The sequence below is a fragment of the Epinephelus lanceolatus genome, chromosome 12, assembly GCF_041903045.1.
Source record: "Epinephelus lanceolatus isolate andai-2023 chromosome 12, ASM4190304v1, whole genome shotgun sequence".
NCBI lineage: Eukaryota > Metazoa > Chordata > Actinopteri > Perciformes > Serranidae > Epinephelus > Epinephelus lanceolatus.
This window is the reverse complement of record NC_135745.1, coordinates 7,534,922-7,555,156: the sequence shown is the minus strand read 5'-3', so window position 1 is coordinate 7,555,156 and position 20,235 is coordinate 7,534,922. Positions and strand designations below refer to the sequence as shown.

At 40.6% G+C, this 20,235-nt stretch overlaps 1 protein-coding gene across 8 annotated transcripts in view; it reads left to right on the top strand.

The window, feature by feature from the left end:
* map4l (microtubule associated protein 4 like) overlaps nt 1-20,235 on the top strand; it is a 145,794-nt gene that overhangs the window by 23,491 nt on the left and 102,068 nt on the right. For all 8 annotated transcript variants that reach the window (XM_078172923.1, XM_033651189.2, XM_078172922.1 and 5 more), the window contains exon 2: nt 8,936-9,135. In XM_078172923.1, the coding sequence (XP_078029049.1) occupies nt 8,946-9,135 (190 nt within the window). In that variant the 5' untranslated portion in view covers nt 8,936-8,945. The remainder of the gene's footprint in view (nt 1-8,935; nt 9,136-20,235) is intronic.

Genomic DNA, 20,235 nt, shown 5'->3' with positions numbered 1-20,235 from the left:
CTGAGCTGACCTGTGGCTCAGCTCTAAAGCCAACTTTTGTCATACTGTGGAGTGAAAACAGCCTGAACCCTGATTTTATTGTTATGTTTTACTGTCTTGACTAATTCAGAACTGTCTGTCTTCAGGCAGATCAGTCTGCGTCAATGGAGCTCTGTTGTCTTGCTTAAATGGCACTGTGACAGTAGTTGATAGTTGTGTGGACAGTCTTCTGGTCATAAACCCATTTCTCCGGACTGTGAGCATCCACTTCTTCTATTATTCACAAGATTGTGGTGAACAGACAGTAATCACATCATCACATTGGGCGTCATGCAAGAGCCACCCATACAAACAGAATTATCCTCAAGTGGCTTGTGTGAGTGATTTAAGAGAATTTGTGACATTAATCAATTTCAACATGTACTTAGAATTTTCTCTTTACGTAGGAATGAAATTCACAAGTTGTTCAGACATCTCATAGTTTTCCTCTTTCCACAGCAGGAAAACATTTGTTAGACATTAGAAAAACAAAGCCTTAATCTGAATTATGGTTGGGCGATGTCCATGGTGAACATCCCAATGGATGATGACTTTGTTTGTGGGGGTGCAAAAATATGCATTAATCAACCACCGGAACTGGACATGACCCACAAACTGCAGACTTTATGCATTACAGTAGCACAACAGGACTGAGGGCTGAGACAAGGAAAGAGACAACTAGGACTAACCACCACAGCACTCCCCAAGGTGTGGGTGTGTTTGAGAGAGACAGAGAGAGAGATGGAGAGTGGGAAAAGAGAATTTGTAAGGTGGACTATCACATGCATTTAGTACACTTACATGACATGAGAGAAAATTGATTTATTGTGTTTGTTCGGCTAAAACCAGACTTTTAAAACACATGTTAACATATTAGTCCATCTGAAATCATGCTAAATCAAATTTGTCAAAGTCGGCTAACACACCCAGATAATAATTGGTAGTCGAATTACTCCTTCATGTATACAGTCAATCGTACCCAAACTGGCCTAGGTGCTTGATGCATGCTCCACAGTTTCCACCCCAAGCTTCGACCCGGATGTAGAATAGCATTAATAGCTTTACGATGTTCGGCTCAGTGATCGATGATTGACAGCCATAGGTAACTGACAAAAGAATTGTCCATCAGTTAGATGGAAGCATGCATCTACTCATGAACGGGATTAATGGCATCCTCCTCCCCTGGACTGTAATGTTAGCTAGCTCAGTGGTGCTAGGTGAGCACGCAGTAGATGCACTCTTCCTTCTGCACGGTAATACAGTTAGCAGGTGTAGTTCGGTATAAAGAAAATAGTCCAAACATGCAACTGCTCACAGCAAGGTCTGTGGATTATCTTGAGTAACCAGGTCATGATTTCTGGAAAGAGACATTGCTGCTGAGTTTTTTCAAATGTATCTTTTAGCACTTTGAGCACCACAAGCTGAGTGCCATCTAGTTCCATTTTATTGCAGAAAAGGCAGACATCTCTACAGCCGATATCTCTGACACTCAGCAGCTCATACCAAAACAGTTTAGATGCCATTGCCAATTATGTTTGCTCCTCTTCAGCAGCTTCACTGTTAGCTGCTAACAGGGGAGGCAGTGAGACATTTCCATGAGGATGAAACAGCAGGTTGTTTGTATTGTTGTTTAAACCAGCTCTATGTCATTGTGCTGAGAACAGATGAGAGAGGACCAGCACAGTTTTCGGGATAATCACAAAACACAAATTGCAATGTATCAGAATCTCAGAAGTTGTACATTCAGTCAGTTTTGGACAAAATCACAAAATGTTCCTGCTCGTGCTGATATCTGTACAGCACAGTGACAGGAGGGAGGAGGAGCTTCATTTAGGTGATGGTTCATGTTCACACACACACACACACACACACACACACACACATAAACACAAAAATATCAGCCACCAAATCTCTCTTGTATTTTTGTGGTACATTTATGTGTTTGATTTCCTGCCAATCTGTGGCCATTGCGTGTGTGTGCATTTGTGTTTGAGTGTGTGTTTGTGTGTTTAGTAGTGTTTGTCTGTGTATGCTTGCGTGAGAACTGTCAGTGTTTTGGAGGATGAGATGATTATGTAGCAGAAGGCTGGGTTCAGGGAGGGAGAAGTGGCGGATGCTGGAGCAGGGGATTGTGGGTGCAGAGATAGTTTTTAATCCCTTTGAGTGCAACAGCTGTCATCGTCATCATCATCTCATCATCTCTCCCTTTCTCTCTCTTTCTCTTCTCTCTTTCATGCATGCACACACACAAAAACACACACAGCTTTTTACTTACCACTAGTTACATCATAGTGCCTCTGTGTAACATTCCTATGATACACTTTTGTCAAAATTGACCAAACTTCCACGTACCACACCCATTCACAAATCTGTAGATTGCAATGATTCCTTTGAAATAAATAGATTTTTGTCTAATATATGATGTTAAATGCCCTTTGCCCTCAGTGATGTAGTCATAATCACTTTTGGTCTCTTTTGGTCACTTGGGAGCAGCAGAAAACCTGAAAACACAACACTGACATATTATGCCTAAAAACAAAACAAAAAAATCTCTCTCTTTTTTTTTTCTTTTTTTTTCCCCACTGTTGTGCCACATTTGGTATCACAAATGCACAGGAAAACAGGGTAGCAGACAGTAGAAAGTAGCATGTAGGCCAATGAAAATGTAATGGTGGTTATTTCTTTTTCATGTCTGTTACTTAATACAGTCTCTCTTCTAAACTCAGTGCCAACTAATTTTGTATAATGTTTAAACGCTGCTTGGATGGAAACGGAGGGCATTTTGTGGCAGTGCGTCATTGCATTACGCTGGAAAGGGGCAAAATTAGTGTGTCCACACAGACTGTCTTGTTGCCATCACTGGTGATCAGAGCTGGGGGTTTTGTTGCAGTGGGAAAGGGAGTCATATTTCTGGCCACCTCTCTCAAGCTGCCAAATGCTCCACTTTGTTCACCAGCCAGTCACTGACTGTCGGTTTCTCTGTGCTACGGTGGTAACAGTAACATACAGATGTTGCAGGTTTTGGACAGTGATAGGATATTAGCTGATTTTACAAAGTTTGCCATGATTCGATCTAGCTTCGGTGTGATTCAGGGGCCTGTGATTGATATGAGACAACATCATAAGATAGTTTAATGCAAACTGTTACAGCAGAAGTTACCATCCCTTTCCTTTTGGGCATAAAAGATAAAAACAACACATAAATAATTTAAATAATTGTAACTGCTTAAGTGCAGTAAAGTTTACTTTAACTTGACTCCACTAACACATAAAGTAGCACAATGTAGAAATCTTTTCATTTTAACCCAAACCATGATTTTTTTCATAAAACTTGAAGACAAGCTTCTCCAGACACCTATAAAACTTGGATTAACAACTAGATACTTTAACAAAAGTATTAAATCAGGCTCAATAATAGCTGTCACGGTTCAGAGACAAAACAATTGTTTTTTGCTTGTCACCCATCATAAATTATAAATTAGCCTAGTGGCAAGCAGAGATTCTCTCTGCTCAACACTAAACAAAATACATGTTATTTCTACTTTTTCTTACTTACCATTGGTTTAACTGCATCTCCCAACTGAGCAGCACGGTTGAATTTCAGCCTGTACACATGTATTTTCCAACTGAACATTGTTGAAACAGAGCAGCTAATGTTGCTGTAGTGAAAAGTTAGCGGAGTGAGATGCCTGTCCGGGCAGATACGTCATGTTTTATCTCGTAACTGCATTGTTTACGTACAGTATATGCTCTGCCTGTTGATCTGTATATTCCCTGAAATCAATAATATTTCCACACTGTTGATTTATTCCCAAGTAAACAACCCTATCCTCATCGTCTTTCTCTCGGATGCTTGCCGTCTGCCTGCTGCTGTTTGATGTTGACACAGACTTTCAAAACAAAGGCATAACCGAAAAATGATGGTATAGATCGATGCTTGCGTCAGTGATATTGGATCACTGATTGTTGAATCAATATATATTCAGAACGATGGATTGTAACACTCATAATATAGGATAGCATAAAGAAAAATGTCTTTCACACCCTTTGCCGCTGTACAACCGGCAGTAGTTGATCGTTTCTGATGGATGGGCATATTAAATATTGACGAGTCATCACTTACAAGCATCACTTTACACAAGTTAACTGGCAGATTGTCTCTTGACAGAAAGGTAGTGTACATGTAGTTTATAGAGCTGCATTTCATCGTCTATCTTACTCAGCTTCCCTAGGATAAGTAAAAAAACACACATTAATAATTACATTTAAAGGTAGTATGGTAGTAATGAGAGGCAGAATGAGTGAGAGAAAACAAAGTGCACCAGCTCCAGGCCACTGAATATTCTGGCTTATGAAACCTCTCCAATGGAGCGATAAATATTGCAGAATAATACGTTAAGAGGGTAATAGAGGTTAGGAAGCCTCTATTTGGGATTGGTTCATTTATTGGACTTCAGTGATGGATTTATTGGTTGCATTGTGAGTGCGTGTATGTCTGAGAGAGAAAGACTGCTGTGTGATCATAAGACGTGTGGTACTGCAGTTCACTAAGCAGAATTTGTAGAGAAATATCTTTGAGAGAAATATGAGACAAGAATCAGAGGCAACAGGAAAATACACAGTCATTCATAGCTGTGAGAGAATAATAGAGAAATGACAAAGGAAAACGGAGAACTGTTAAAGAGGTAGAAACCCAAAGTGAAAGTGTGTGTGTTGTGTGTGGGGGTTCCACTGTACTGTGTCCTTCCACTGAAACAATGGCCTACAGTTCCACTCAAGGCCTGATAGCACTCTACTGTATGTCCTCATACTGGCTACTAGCCACTGTGTGTGTGTGTGTGTGCGTGTGTGTGTGTGTGCGCGCGTGCATGCGTGTGTGTGTGTGTTCATGTGTGTGTGGTAGAGTTGCAAGACAATGACAGCTTGTTTGCTGGGAGGGTTGATGGAGGGACAAACAGAAACAGAGGACAGAGAAAAAGAGGAGTTTGTTCAGGGGTCATGCTGTCTAAGTGTGGGGACACCATTTATGTTTGGGACATTAAGCACCTGAACTGATTGATTAAAGTTTGTTAATGTTGGTTTAGGTACCCAGTACTTCCTCTGATTATTTCCATCTTGGAAACACTAGACACTACTTGTACACTGGGTGATTAGAATGTGTTACAGCAGTCACTGACACTTGGGCTGGGTATTGCTACTGACTTCCTGAATAGCTTTGATTTTGATTCAGGGGGTCCCGATTCAATTCGCTTTCCGATTCGATCCGATATCGATTCGACTGGAGATTTTTCAGTGAAGATCAATTTGAATTGGATGAATTGATTATTTTAGCCCAGCCCTAAGTGACACAAAGGAACAATAACTGACATGTCAAGTGTGTTACTCTTAAGGAAGTATTTTACTTCTGGAACAATGGTTTTTTCATAAAACTAGACTGTCTAGAAAGACACAAATACTTTTAAAAATGGTGCTTCATGACCAGAGGAAACAACGGAAAAGGACTGCAGTATTTGCTTTTGTACAAGTGGTAGAAAACCTACAACTATCAGAATGCACTGTGCTACACCAGACAAATAAATGCTCATACTGGTGGGTGATGTAAATCATGTAATGTAATGACGTGACCAGGGTCGAAAACTAACACAAGCCAAACGCCAAATGCAGGTAGATTTTCCGTTTTCTGAAAGGCTGTCCGCCACACCGGCAGGTAAATGTTTGTACCAAAATAGTTATATAATAAAAAAACACTATGCTGAGAACCTGTGCTGCGTTTTGGTGTCATTTAAGCTGCTCCTGTGCTCAAGTGTCAGGTAGAGACACACAAGCATTCGCGCTTCAAAACAGTGTTGTGAAACTGACCGTCTCGAGTGCCCCTAGTTTTGCGGCAGTGTTTACCGTACAGGATATCAGCTGATCAGCTAAAATATCACTTGCAGCTGGTCAGCTGCTAGCATTGCACCCATACTTAACACTGAGGCCCCATAATCTGAACCAAGACAACAAGCTCTTTATTGCTTCCCATATTGTCACTCCTATTAGCTCCAATTTTTCTGTCACAATAAAAGCCCTAGAAATATACACTGCATCACTGCTTACCCGGGTTGGAAATTAACTTTTTTTGTTTACCTGCTACTGTGGCTGGTGGATAGCAACATCTCCCAGCCACTCAGTGGATCACTGTTGTTTCTTGGCTGGTGAGTGAAGCAAATGTTGCAGCCACTTGTATATTTTATGAGTACTTGACTGGTGGCTGATGCTAAACTCCAACCCTGCTGCTTACCAAAGGGAACTTATTCACATGCTGAGGCAGTAGGGATGAGTTGGTCAATATTATAAAATAATTTTGCTTCAGATTTTGATCAGGCCTCCTCTTTAAGATGGTATTTAACATAATACCTTATTATCTCACTGAAATGTACTGAAACAAATGTATATGTGAAACAACGATTATTTTGGCCAGTAAAAACTATGTTTGGCCAGTTTAATTTTTTTATCTACCAGCCACCTTGGTCGGTCAGTCAAAATTTCGGACCCTGGACACACAAGAACAATATGGCAGCTGGCTGCTAACAAAAGATCTCGTATTACAGCCAAACAGTACACTACAATGATTTTCTGAAAACATTTGAGGTCACAAATTTGAATAGGCAACACAGTGACAGAATCTTGGTTCATATTTGATCAGCACTGCTCAGCTTTACTTTGTTTCATCTCAGTCTTTTCAGCCTCTGTTTTTACATCACAGGAAACTGTATGGTGCCTACTTCCTGTTCACAAATTCTTGTATTACAGCCAAAAGGTACACTAAAATGTGTGTCTGAAAACATTTTAGTCAAGAAACAGGCGACACAGTAATAGAATCTTGGTTTGTATTTGACCAGCATTGCTTAGTTTTACAGTATGATTTGAGTTTGGTCTGAGTTGGGAGGGAGAGAGGCCGGTCTCTGTCTCTATCTGCTTCTATACTCTTTGTGTCTGAGGTGGCAGACATACGAAGATGTGGACGTGTGACATGTAGTTTGAGCAAAAGCCCTAGAACCAGTAAAGATTTGTGTCACCAGTTCAGTTTGATTGTAACGCTCTCCACTTTATCAATGTTCTCCTTTATTGGCATTTAGTTGTGTGTAACATCTGAATGTTTGTTTATTAAATTTGTTAATTTATTTGAAATGTGCCAAACTTAAAAACAATATTGCTGCAATTAATGGTTTGAGCCTGAAGGGAGTGTCCTGACTTTAATGATGATTATGATTGTGTATGCACTGTGCTAGGTGTATTTTATTAACAGGCAAGATTCCTTTTTTGTTTTTGTTTTTTTACTTTTTTACATTAGTTCAGAAAATTTTTACACTCTTATTCCATCAGTAACTCTTTTTAGAGGTAATCATTTTTTTATGTGGCGGGGATAGCCTTGGCTGAAGTTATTATTATTTTCGGGCGGTCTGTCCCATTCTTGTGAATGCAATATCTTAGAAACGCCTTGAGGGAAACTTCAAATTTGGCATTGTCATCTGCTTGGACTTAAAAATAAAATCAGCAGAATTTGGTAGTCAAAGGTCAAGGTCACTGTGAGCTCACAAAACATGTTTTTGGCCATAACTTAAGGATTCATAGAGTAATAAAGACAACATTTTCCACAAATGTCTGATAGGATATAATTATGAAGTGAGGACATTTTACATCCAAAAGGTCAAAGGTCAATCTTACTGTGACATCATGTTTTCTGGCCATTATTCAACATCATACCTCAGGTACAGAAAGGGAGACATTTGGTACTGAATTGATGACACTAATCTTGGGTGTCACCTTGAAACTGTGCTGATTGCCAAAAAATACACCCATACCTTTTATTCAGTTCCTTTAAAGGTTTCACTAACGTATATTATATGAGTCTGAAAAGACATGGATGCAAACTGCAACTTTAGTAGTTGGCAGAGGCATATAACCTTGAGGCAATAGTTTTGGGTTGGTTTTTTTTTCCATAAAATTAGACTCTTTAATGCTTCTTTCAAGCTATATATTGGCAGACAAAAACGCAATGGCGACACACACAGTGTTCGACTCACATCGAAACACTGGCACCCATTGTTTTCAGTGTCAGTCCACACACTGGTGGCATCTTGTCGCCTGACATTGCAGGCAGTGGCGAGTCAATGCGTGAGGATACATTACCATCCAGCTACCCAGCGCCAGCACTTCAGAGAAGAAGCAGTTTTATGTCATTCTCTCCCTAGATCCACACATCCTGGCTGTTAAACTAAATGTCATGTTCAGGTGGATTTTTCTGGAATGAGAAATCATTGCACTCTGTGAAAAGTTCATGGGTATTACATGTAGGAGTAAACATAAATGAATAGTTTTCTGGATACTCAATGGATTCATGTTCACTTTATTACATTACTTATTTAGAGGCCTTTGTCTATTCACCTTTTATTGACCACTGCATCAGGAGACGTACCTTATAAATGTTAAACAGCTGCTGTAGTATCAGGAGGAGTGTGTAGACAGTAAGAAAAGGAGTTTTGTGGAGTTTTAGTTCAGTTTCAAGTGTTATTATTGCTTTCACTCTAATAACTTACATCAATTCTTCTAAGAAAGTGATTCCACAGGCACACATGTCCCACTAAACTGAATTAAGAGAGAAGATATGTAGAACAGTGAAAGCAGAGATGTGCCAGTTTCTTTACTCGTTTCTATCCTTGGGTGATTTTTATCAGCAGGTTTACACATGGTGTGAATCACTGCTCACCTGAATTGCTAGGCTTGTCAAAGGTGTGAAGTGGTCAGTCGCATACAGTGATGGTCACTGGAAGGAAGACTTTTTGTTTTCAATACACAGATAATATTACTGTAAAGACAGCCTGTGAAGAGGAGTGGGTAAAGCAGAAAATACCTAATGATGTGTTTTTTTCTCCAGTAACAGGACTATGGACCTGAGCCTGCGAGACGCTCTGGGTGGAGGTGGAGGTGGGGTCCCAGGTGGGGCCCCTGCTGAGCCCCTGCTGAAGAGAGACTTTGTGGCCTCACTGGAGAAAGAAAGCTATGATGACAAGGTGGGAGAGACAGTCTCCAAGAGTGACTACCGACCCTTGCTGGATGGAAAGGACACCAAGAGCGGTAAGTCGCTGTGAGCGTTAAAGCAAAGACGTGAGGAGGTAGTGATGCTTTCCCTAATGTGATGTTGATCCCCGTAGGAACGTCCTCTTCCCTGCAGGAGGTTAGAGTTGATTTGGCTGGTGGGCATTTAGTAAAATGGATGTTTTTAGATCACAGGGTTTGAATATAAGTTGTCTAGGTGAAATTGGCCTTCAGTGTCAAGCTGGTAAACTGGCTGAAACACAGTATAACTGTAGTGTGTGCTCACTGAAGCCTTAAAGGATCATACCAGTGGTTTTCCATGTTAAGGCCAAATAACCACATGCTTACACCTTCTGTAAGTGCCTCCTGGAGAAATATGTTCTTTATGTATAGTCTGTGTTGGATCATATAGAAGGAGAGATGTCCCATACATGAGTATTTCAGATTGGACAGGGTCTGCTCCATGAGGTAGGCTAAGTTTCTGGCGTTACTTGCAAGAGAACCCTGAAATTTGAATGGAAAAATGTAGGTTCATCCACTGCATCATTTCCGTGCTCTGACAGCAGTTCTGAAATGTCCTGATTGTGGCAACTAAATGCAATCGTTTTGCTTATGTATTCCTAGGGCTCTAGTTTCGCAGACCGGACGAGGCGGGGGCGCAGCGCACCTGCGCTTCGCCAACTGGTTGTGGCCAGGTGGATTTTGCAAGTTTGGCACACCGTGCGTGCTGGCGCAGCTACTCGTCTTTCCCACCTCCGTCCCTCCTACCTGCGCAAGTCGGAAAGAGGGAGGAGAGAAGGCGTGGAGTGGGTTTTACACACATCACATCAATCAAATGAGCCCCTCTCCTCGCCCTTATATGCGCCGCGCGAAGGCGTAATGAGAGTTTACTCAATTCGCCATGGCGGAAGAGAGCAGCAGCGTCAGACGGCCAAACTTCTCCCAGGAGGAAACTGATGTTTTGGTCCGGGGAGGTCCAAGCTCACAGTGTCCGAATATACGGAACTGTGAGCAGACCTCCACAGGCTGATGATGCAAAGGTAGCCTGGGAGGAGGTCACCACAATTGTAAATCAATGTTGCGTTTCTCTCGTGCGTGCACGCGTTCTCTCTTTCTCTCTCGCAGTCTCACTCTGTTTCTTTTCTTTTGATTTTTCTAAGATGACAGATGCTGAATATATACTCCCTATCTGATGCTGTGGCTGTTTGTGGTTGGCTGAGAGGGATGTGAACTCATTAGTTTGCAGCTGTGTTAATCAAATCAGGTTGGGTTTCCATTACGCATGCCAAACGTGCCAAACGGTGCCAATCCCCTTTGATCTGACATCAGATGTGACGGGACAGTCGATATAGAGATACATTTATGTGCTGATTGCAGATAGTTGCATTGAATAGTGTATTTTGGGTATTTATTACATCGTTAATGTGCCTGATATTCTGGAAACCTGCCTGTGAGGTTTTGGTGACGTGTGCGCACTGTCCGTCTGTCAGCCAAACTTCCACTACACTGGCTGCGCTCCCCCTGCGCTGACAGTAGACCTGGTTTCAGCTGGCGAGCTTTTAGCGCACCTTCGGCGAAGCCTTTTGGCACGAAACTGTCACTGCACCAAGCTGGATCTGTCGACACCTCCCCCTGCTGTGCCGCCACACCCATCTCAGTGCACCTTGGTCTGCCAAACTACCAAACTGAGCGCGCGTCGGGTTGCGCTGCTCGAAACTAGCTCTGCGCGGGGTTCGCCACCCTGTGCCACCCTGCGCTGCGCTGGGAAACTAGAGCCCCTAGAGTGGCTAGAAAGTAACTTCATGGCTAACTACCTTTTTATTTTTCTTGACTATGTGGGTCTTTTGGCCCTGATTTTTTAAATAAGTAATCAGGTATAAATACAATCCTGATGACTTATATTGACATTAGAAAGTACAATAACGTGTTAAGTATGTTGAGCTCACTGTAAAGTCACTACGTCTGCCACATTTATGCACTAAGTTCCAATTAGGGCAGCCCCCTGAAAGTCGACGATTCAAATCGAAATTCAAATCATCAGTGGGAGACCCCTCAGTTGACTGAGATTCTTTAATTCTTAAAAGTTTTTGTTAGTCAGTGTGCAGTGTACTTTGTATGATGTTCCAGTCCCTAGATTGAGCTGCTGAGTGAGTGATCTCTGCTTTCATACTGATCTGTGGTACAGGTAGCTGCAGATCCAGACCCAGGGTGAGTATGATTGAGACTGAGGCAGCTGCCTGTAGAAAGAGACACTCTGCATGGTCAGACTCCGAGATAACATTAACTTCTACCTTCTGCTTAGAAATGGTGAATTTACAGCTCACAGCAACTTAACATGACACAGTCTGCAGCTTTTGTTGGACACCTAGTGTCGGCAGAAAGTGTTTCCGATCTGTCGTTAGTGCAGTTAGCACACATTCATTCAGAGGGCTAATTTGGATTGTTTACTATCTTACATGAGCATCGCTCTAACCCCGAATGTCAGGCAAATTCTCTAACTCTATATGGAAAAAAAGAAACACATAGTCAAATATTCGTATTGAACAGCCAAATCTGGTTTGACTGACACAATTCTGAGTCAGATACAGCCCTAGTTCCTAGATTCAGGAATATCAAACAGGCCTTGCTGAATAATATAACACTCCTACTGCAGCTTTCATGAGTAATATGATTGTGATAATCGATAATAAATGTCACTTTTGGGTTGTTGTTTGTATACGCCCAGAGATGGGATTGGTGCAATAAATCACTTAAATGGGTACACCAGTAATATAGTATAGCTTTTCTATTAAGTTGGACTTGCAGGAGACACATATTTTTTAATGGTCAACACTGAAGCAGCAGCAGCTGAGATATCTTGAATTTCAGTCCCTAGAATGGATAAATCCCCATTAACACTTGACACACTTCCCATAATGCAACTCGATGGCATCTTCTGTTAGACCCTCCTTGCCTGGCTATGTATTCCAACACCTCACCCACAGTTTCAATTGCAAGCTCTATTAAAATGTGGAGTCTCCAAGGCCAAACTGAGATAACCCTGATGACATCACTGTTACATCATCAGGGTTTTTTTTTTCTCAGACTTCATCTCAGAGGTTCATCCTGTGGCATAGAGGACATTATGACATTGCACAACTGTTTTCACAGTCATGTATAAAATTGGTGAGGCACTTGGTGTTTTTTGATGGGTCACTTTTGTCAAATTCCTGATTTAATTGTGATGAGGTTCATGATATCAGTAGCTAAAATAGCCCAAGCAGCTCATTTAATGAGCCCCACCTCTTCCGTATCCACTGTTGTTGCACAAGCCCCCAGCACATATAACTATAACCTGTTTGGAATATTTTCAGTAATTAGTTCCTTAAAAACAAGGCAGATCATTTTATTAGTTGCAAGGAAATTGCTTGAAATGTTATCCTTTGACGTGTTGGTTGTAGAGTTTGGAAACAAAGATAGAGATAGCATAAGCTCTGCGTAAACATTCTTGCCTTACATGAATGACGTGAACAATGGATGAATGGCAGGCAGAATGAACGGGCAGAGCTGGGAGATTAAGAGAGAAGTAATATAGATAAGAGTATACCAGAGGATTTGAGCAAAGGGGAGCATAGGATGGAGAATAAGAGAGTCGTCCAGGCTGGAGAGTTAAATAGAGCAGACACAAAGGCCCTGTAGACACACAGAGACATGGCTTATAATATAGGAGGGGGTTTGTTCAAACCTCAAGGGTAGGGGGTAATTTGTGCTAACAAGGGACAACAGTAGTTTCTATTCTACTGAGGGAACATCCACAGTTGCTTAGGTTCCTCTGTGGGCCTGTACCATTGAGTAAAGTCCACTTTACATCAGTTTGTTCATGTTAATGTTATGACCAACTTCAGGGACCACAAATTAATGAATGGTAGTTTAAAGCTGCTGCGTGTCACATTTTAAAACATCAACACATTGTTGTCAAAGTAACTTGGAACTTTGTAAAATGAAAGCATGGTGGAGATGACAGCTTCTATCCATAGTAATGTTAGAGTAGTGTTCTTTATTATTGAGAGCACATTTCCCACAAACCATTGTGTATCATTGTGAGTTGCAAAGATGATGTAAGGTAAGAAAAGCTTTTTTTCATTTGCCTTTCACCTCACTAGTATGTTCTAGGGTTGAATCATTGAGGGAAAATATTTAGTTTTCTGAGCTGTGTATGTAAATTGAACTATTGGCATATGCATTTTTCAACAAGATACATTGGTACCAAGCATAATTGCAGATTTATTTTATGGAAAAAAAATCACACTGTTGTTGGGTTCTTTATTTTTAAACCAGCCAGTTGAAGAAAAATCCACTTCCAAGAATCTTGTTATCTGTTGCTGAAATTATTATCTTACTGAGTAAGATATTCACATGAACGTACATGAATGTGCAGCCGGACCGGCTTGTAAACAAGGGGCTGGAGATCAACACAGAGAGAAGGTGTGTGACGTCATGCTATACTCCAGATGAAATTACACCTCTAGTTCTTCACATAGCGATTTTTTAATTCCTTCAATCTAGAAATGATGAATTTCTGCTTGTTCATTATACCTGGATCTTAAAATTAAAATTGTGAGCCTTTTAATTTTATCACTCTTTCAAATCATGATTTTTAAAACAGTTACTTTGCTCTATTATCAGAGAATGTCAGTTTCACTGATAATCTATATGTTAACAGTTATTATAATGCAGTGATAATTTATTCATGTTACATTTAACATACAATGCGTTAATGAGGTTTTTCCCCAGGTTATTACAGAGACATGATGTGTAAATAATTAATATTGTTTTCAACAATGTAGGCTAGTGTGTTGCATATTAAAACATGTTTTGGCTGAAATTAAAATAGTTGAAATTAAGAATTAAGTGGTCATGTGATTTCAATAATAGATATAGTTGACAGCAGTCCAATACTGATCGCTGATGTCTTCTTTTTTTTTGTAGTATCACTGCACAAAATCCAGACACTACAACCTCCATGCATCAGGGCCCTCAGGGATCCTCCGAGGAGTGTGTGTGTGTGTGTGTGTGTGTGTGTGTGTGTGTGTGTGTGTGTGTGTGTGTTTAAGTGAGAGCTTTGAAGATTAAGTGTAATTGCCTCGACACTTTGACCAACCCTGTCTAGACTTAAATTAGCTGACTGTCTTTCTTTTTGTTATTTATCAGGCTCATTCTCTTTATTTTTCTGCCTTTTTCATGTCTGTCAGGCCTCACCTTGATTCATTATATCTTTGTTTTTTTCCCTTTTGCCCTTTTATTTTTATTTTTTCACTTTTTCTTTCAGTCTCTGTTCCACCCGTCTTCTTGGCCTTTCTATCTTCCTGTCATTGTTACACTGTGTCAGCCTGGAGACAGCGCTGTTTTAGCATCATTACCATCACCCCCCCCCACACACACACACACACACACACACACACACACACACACACACACGCGTGATTATCACCCAGCCAGTAGCACAGTCTGGTCAAATGAGTTGAATGTTAACTTATCTAGCTGTCAATCTAATGACACGCAACAGTCCAGAGCTGTAGGGAACCAGAGTTTGGTAACAACTCTAATACATATCGCATGTGATTAGTCATGTTGGAAGTTGTGGGACTCACAAAACGCAGAATAGAAATAGAATGGTCAAAATCGGAGCCACAGAGGCTGAGATATCCCAAATTCAGGTCCCTAGTATGGTAAAGATCCAAAATGCTGGATCCTACATTTCCCATAATGCAGCGGATAGCAGCTTTATTTAGACATCAGGACATCGTGAGGGTTTTTTCAGACTTTAAAAAGGTCCTCCAGAGCCACATAGGACATTAACTTTTTTTTACGGGTTAAGTCCTCACAGTTAGTAAACTGAACGTCATAAGTAAAACTGGAGGCATGTTAACTCAAGCCTCACGGACTACTTTTTTTCCCAAAGTGTTAAACTGCATCTCATGGTCTTTATTGGTGTAGGGTGGATGGTTTTTATATAACATCAGGAACACCACATGCACAGTGACAGTTTGTTCTTCATGCCTGTGTAAAACCAATTTGCCTCCCTTACAAAGGACAGAATGGTTAAAGGTCCAGTGTGTAGGATTTAGGGGCATCTTTTGGCCGAAATGGAATATAATATTCATAACTATGTTTTTATTAGTTTACATTGACCTGAAAATAAGGATCATTATGCTTCCTTACCTTATGAGCCATTTGTATCTACATACGGAGCAGGTTCTCTGCCACAGAGTCCGCCATGTTGTTTCTACAGTAGCCCAGAACAGACAAACCAAACACTGGCTGTAGATAGGGCCATTTGTGTTTTTGCGTTGGCTACCGTAGTTCTCCTACACACTTGGCAAATGGGAGAAGTTTCAGTTTTGCAACCTCACCACTAGATGCCAGTAAATCCTACACACTAGATCTTTAAGAGTAAAGGCAAGTTTGTTTATTCAGCATTAACCACATGAACCTGCATCCACTTGGTCTCTTCTATATGTTTCACATTAAGTGAGACTATATATCTTTTATAGGATATACAGTAGAACACATTGTTTTCCTCTTTAAAATGAAAAGGTGAATTCATAAGCAATGAAACAAACTGTTACTTAATTCAGTACACTCAAAGTTTTTGCAGGTACAGCCTTACTTGGTCTTGTATGACCAGTAGCATATAGAAGCTAATGTTAAAGGGGACCTGTTGTGCTTCTTTGTATTTTGTGTCTTTATTCTTTATTAGGATCCCCATTAACTTCCACAAAGTGGTTGCTAGTCTTCCTGGGGTCCTATACATAATGTTACAATGAAGAAGGTTTTAAAGGCTCAGTGTGTAAAATGGGTTGAAAACAGTGACATCAGTGGTCAAATTCTAGATTGCAGGGCTCACTCGCTCACCCCTCCCGTCGGGTAAATGACGGTGGCCTCGTAGGGACAAAAAGCCTTGCGCACGACTTTTTCAGGAGTAGGTCTATCTAGCGACGAGGTGAATGTTTATTTAGAAATCTAAACCATGTTACGATATTGTAATGAATCCCTCACGAGCAGGAGACCAGAGGAGCGTTCGGGAAAAAAACCCGTTTATTTGAGCACTCCAGAAACTCCGGTAACACTCTACTCCGTCCCAAACTCTGACTCTTCTAGCGTAACAGACACACTTCATAACTTTACACACCTACTCCTTTGCCATACTGCATGGGGACCCCCCTCCCCTCTCTGCTCCGCCAATCTCCAGCCTGCACACTGACTGACAGCGTAGCCGGTAACAGAGCTCAGCTGTTTATTTAGTCTAGCAATATCTCCGGACTATAGTAGCTGCAATGGACGACTTTGAATGCGATTTTGAAGAGTTTCTTGTAGCGGACACAGACCCAGAGCCATACCTGTTTGAGCCGGAGCATACAGATGAGGAGCTCCATGTATTTGATGCTGAGCGGGTGAGAAGAGAGGCTGAATGCACAGAATGGGATTCGGTGCTACTGCTACCATCGTTGGGGAGATATATCACCAGGAGGAAAAGCGCCGCAGAGAGTGCATCACAAGGAGTGAAGCTGCGTCTTCTTTTCCTTGCAGATGACGGTTCGGGTTCATTCTCTCCTGTTGCGTGGTAAGTGTGGTCCATTCGCAAACTTTATAACTAAAAAAACTTTTCTCTACTCTCTCAACGAACTACTAACACTCTCTGCTGTTTCTTCCTCCTTCTTCCTTCCTTCCGCTGTCTTCGTTGGTTCATTTATACACGCGAAACGCGTTCTCTGGCTGGCTGGATTGTCCACTCGGTCTGCCGTACATACACGGCGGCGCAAGATGGCGACCTCTCTAAAGCAAGGCCCTTGATATATATATATAAAAGCATAATTATAAGGCTACGAAAACCAAACGAATTTTATTTTATAGCGATCATACACTTGTATAAACATATTAATGGGTAGAATATTCATTTTCAGATTCAGATTGACAATAAACCATGCCAAATATTACACACTGGCCCTTTAAATAATGAGGTTAACTTATGTAGAAGTAATCCCTGTGACCAAACCTCACTGTTTTGAACACTTGCTTTCTAGTAGTGTTTTCTACTTTCCGGGCACACAACTGCAAGTGTGTGCATTACATAGCCTACACTGCTAAATAAGGCTACATGCAAGTGGTTATGAAATTTTGTAAAGTTCTCCCAGATATTGGATTTGATTCCATGCTGGAACATGTCTGGTTATGTTTAAAAGCTTTTATTGGTGATTTTTCAGGGTAAAAAATGCCTCTATTCCCTGTTGCAGTCATCTCCCGGCTGCAAGGACAGTGCACAGACACAGAGGTACAGAAGACCCAGGAACACTGAGCAGTGACAGCAGACAGGGTCGCTTCATGCTCTAGCAGAAATCTCACATACAAGTATGAACTTGAAAATGAGCATAAAAGGTCCTCTCTAACTACATGTCTTGTTAAAACTGCTGTATAACTTACATTAATGAGGTATTTTGCTGACTTTATGGCTCCTCTCCACCTGAACCACTGTCACATTGGTCTAGCATTTTGAATGCTAACTTAGATTGCATGGAGCATTGTGATTTAATTGTAAATATGAATTTTGTGTTTTAGGCCCATTCATGTCATTCATAGATTTGTCTTCTTCATCTTAATAGGCAAAGTAGTTAATGGAACTACCCCTGATATGTAAGAGCAGTTTAGTTAGACGAACTGATGTCCAGAAAGAATATGAATTATTCATAGATTGTATCAGCCTCGTCTGAAGAAGCAGTTATGCTAACTGGCTATTATAAATAATGTGTTTTTATTTTATTTCATTTTTTTTTTTTTTTTTTGCTTCACAGTATTGTGTTTTATAAGTTCGTAGGTAATGTAGCAGTGATACAGTATACTCTCTTTCCTAAACCTGTTGTCATGCAGTAAGTATTACAAAATAATGAATAGATTAGATGCAGTGCTGTGCCACAGTAACGCCTGTGGAGATGATTATTATGCCACATTAATATGACATTTATAGATCAGTTTATATCACAAGGCTTTTGATGTCACCCTACATGACTGTGGTGTGACCAGACGATAAAACTTCCACAGCTTGCCAAAACTTGATGAATTATGTTTATGTACCAATTCCAGATTCATTATGCTAATGAAATGGCATAAAGGTTATGGATTGAAAACAGGTAGCGGCATGGATCCAGAGAGATCTTGTTGATTGGTTTGATACTTATGATGCTAAACACAGATGGAACACCAAACAGAGCTGCGTGTGTGTGTTTTTTTTTTAATCCTTTATGATCAACTATCAGGCTGTCATATCATCTCACATAGTCACTGACATGCCCATACACAGCTGGTATGGTAATGATCACCAAAAGCAGGAACACATCCTCCAGCTGTGTGTGTGTTTGTGGCTATTTCAGACACTGGTGTCTATACAGGACTGTAGGCTACATTCTGTATGTGCCATATGGATGTTCCTGTATACCGTGGAAGAGACAGCAGCTGACAGCAGATGTTTTACCACAGGGTTTCTCAAATTTTTTCATACCACTGACTTGCAGTCCAATAAGCATTGCACCACAGACTCACATGTGATAATAAGATATTAACCAAGGGACCAATGTGGGACCCCTCAAGGACTAACTCTGGGCCCACTTTTTCTGTAAAGGCTGCTATATTTATAGCTAAATTGCAACAAACAAGTTTGAATTAGATCTAGACTTTCTAACTCACTGACATATACAGTATATACAGAGTAGGGATAGAGATGGGTTCAGGTTCAGGTTCTGGTGGCTCGAAAGCAAAGGCACAAAGCAGCATTGCAACTTTGATGATCTGGCAGGGAATGAGTCGAAATAGGCTTGTTATATGATTCATGGAGTTAGTGGATAATGCCAAAAATGAAGACGTTTTTCTGCAAAAAAAAAAAAAAAAGTTTGTTTCATTAACATGTTTTAGTCAATGACAACTTATTTGAAGAATTTAGTCAAAATCAAAAACATTTTTTTTGGTAGGATGGAATTGAATAAAAAAGTTAGAATATCTTAGATAAAATAGTTTGACCACTAACACAGAACTTTTAGATGAATATTAAGCTGGTTCAACTTGATTAAGTTTTTCGAGGTTAGAACAGATGATACAGGTTTGTCAAATAATAAAAGACTTACAGGATTTAATCATTAATGTCGGAGTTGGAACTAATTAAAAAGATGCAGATTGTTGAACCAGTGGATTACTTTTAGAGTGATACCGCAGGGCAGATGAGGGAAAGTCTTAACAGGTAACTGGGCGTTTGAGGGGGTCATCTGACTGAAGCAGGTGTAAAAATCTAAAGACATCTGGTGGACAGGTGGAGAACAACAATAATCGGCTTTGGGGAACCTGTGTTTGGCTTCACAGTACAACAACAATGAACAATAATATGAAATGAATGCAGGTGAAAACAGTTATCTATTAATATAAAACATTTCTGACATAATAACTTGCCAGACTGACATATTGGCATATCTAGTTGGATGGTCGGGGCACATGTCAGAATCACTACCAATCAATGAGATATATTGTCTGAGACAAGGCAGGAGCTCACCATTCCCCAGTCTCTCTTTTTTAAACAGCTATATCTTTTTTTTTTCATTTGTCCCTGACATTCCTTTATTTACTTCATCCTCTGTCCTTTTGTGTTTGTTGTCTTATACTCACCCTTTCTATCTCACTCTGTCTATTTATGTCTTTTCATTCCTCTCGTATCTTGTACCTTGTTTATCTTTGTATCTCAAATTCTGTAGTGGAAAGTGTTGTGCTTTTTCCTTTCATTCGGTGTTAATAATGTGGACGCTGTGAAGTCATTTGAGGCCTCAGCTGTGATGAAGGGCTGTAATAAACCTGACTCTTGCTATGTGAGCTGAATGGGGAACCCAAAGCTCATCTGTCCTCAGTGTCAGGAAGGGCAAACCTTTAGTTCAGCCTCATTTTTCTTCTGTGAGCTCATTTTGCACAGCACCTACAGTATTGCTCTTTGGCAAAAATCAAGCAGTTTCCTTCCTGTGAGTTTAAACTAGATACGTTGCATTTTGACTTGCGATATGATAACCAAGAGGTATACCATAAAGGATACTCATAGTAAGAAAACTGTCATTGGTATGACTGAACTGCTAA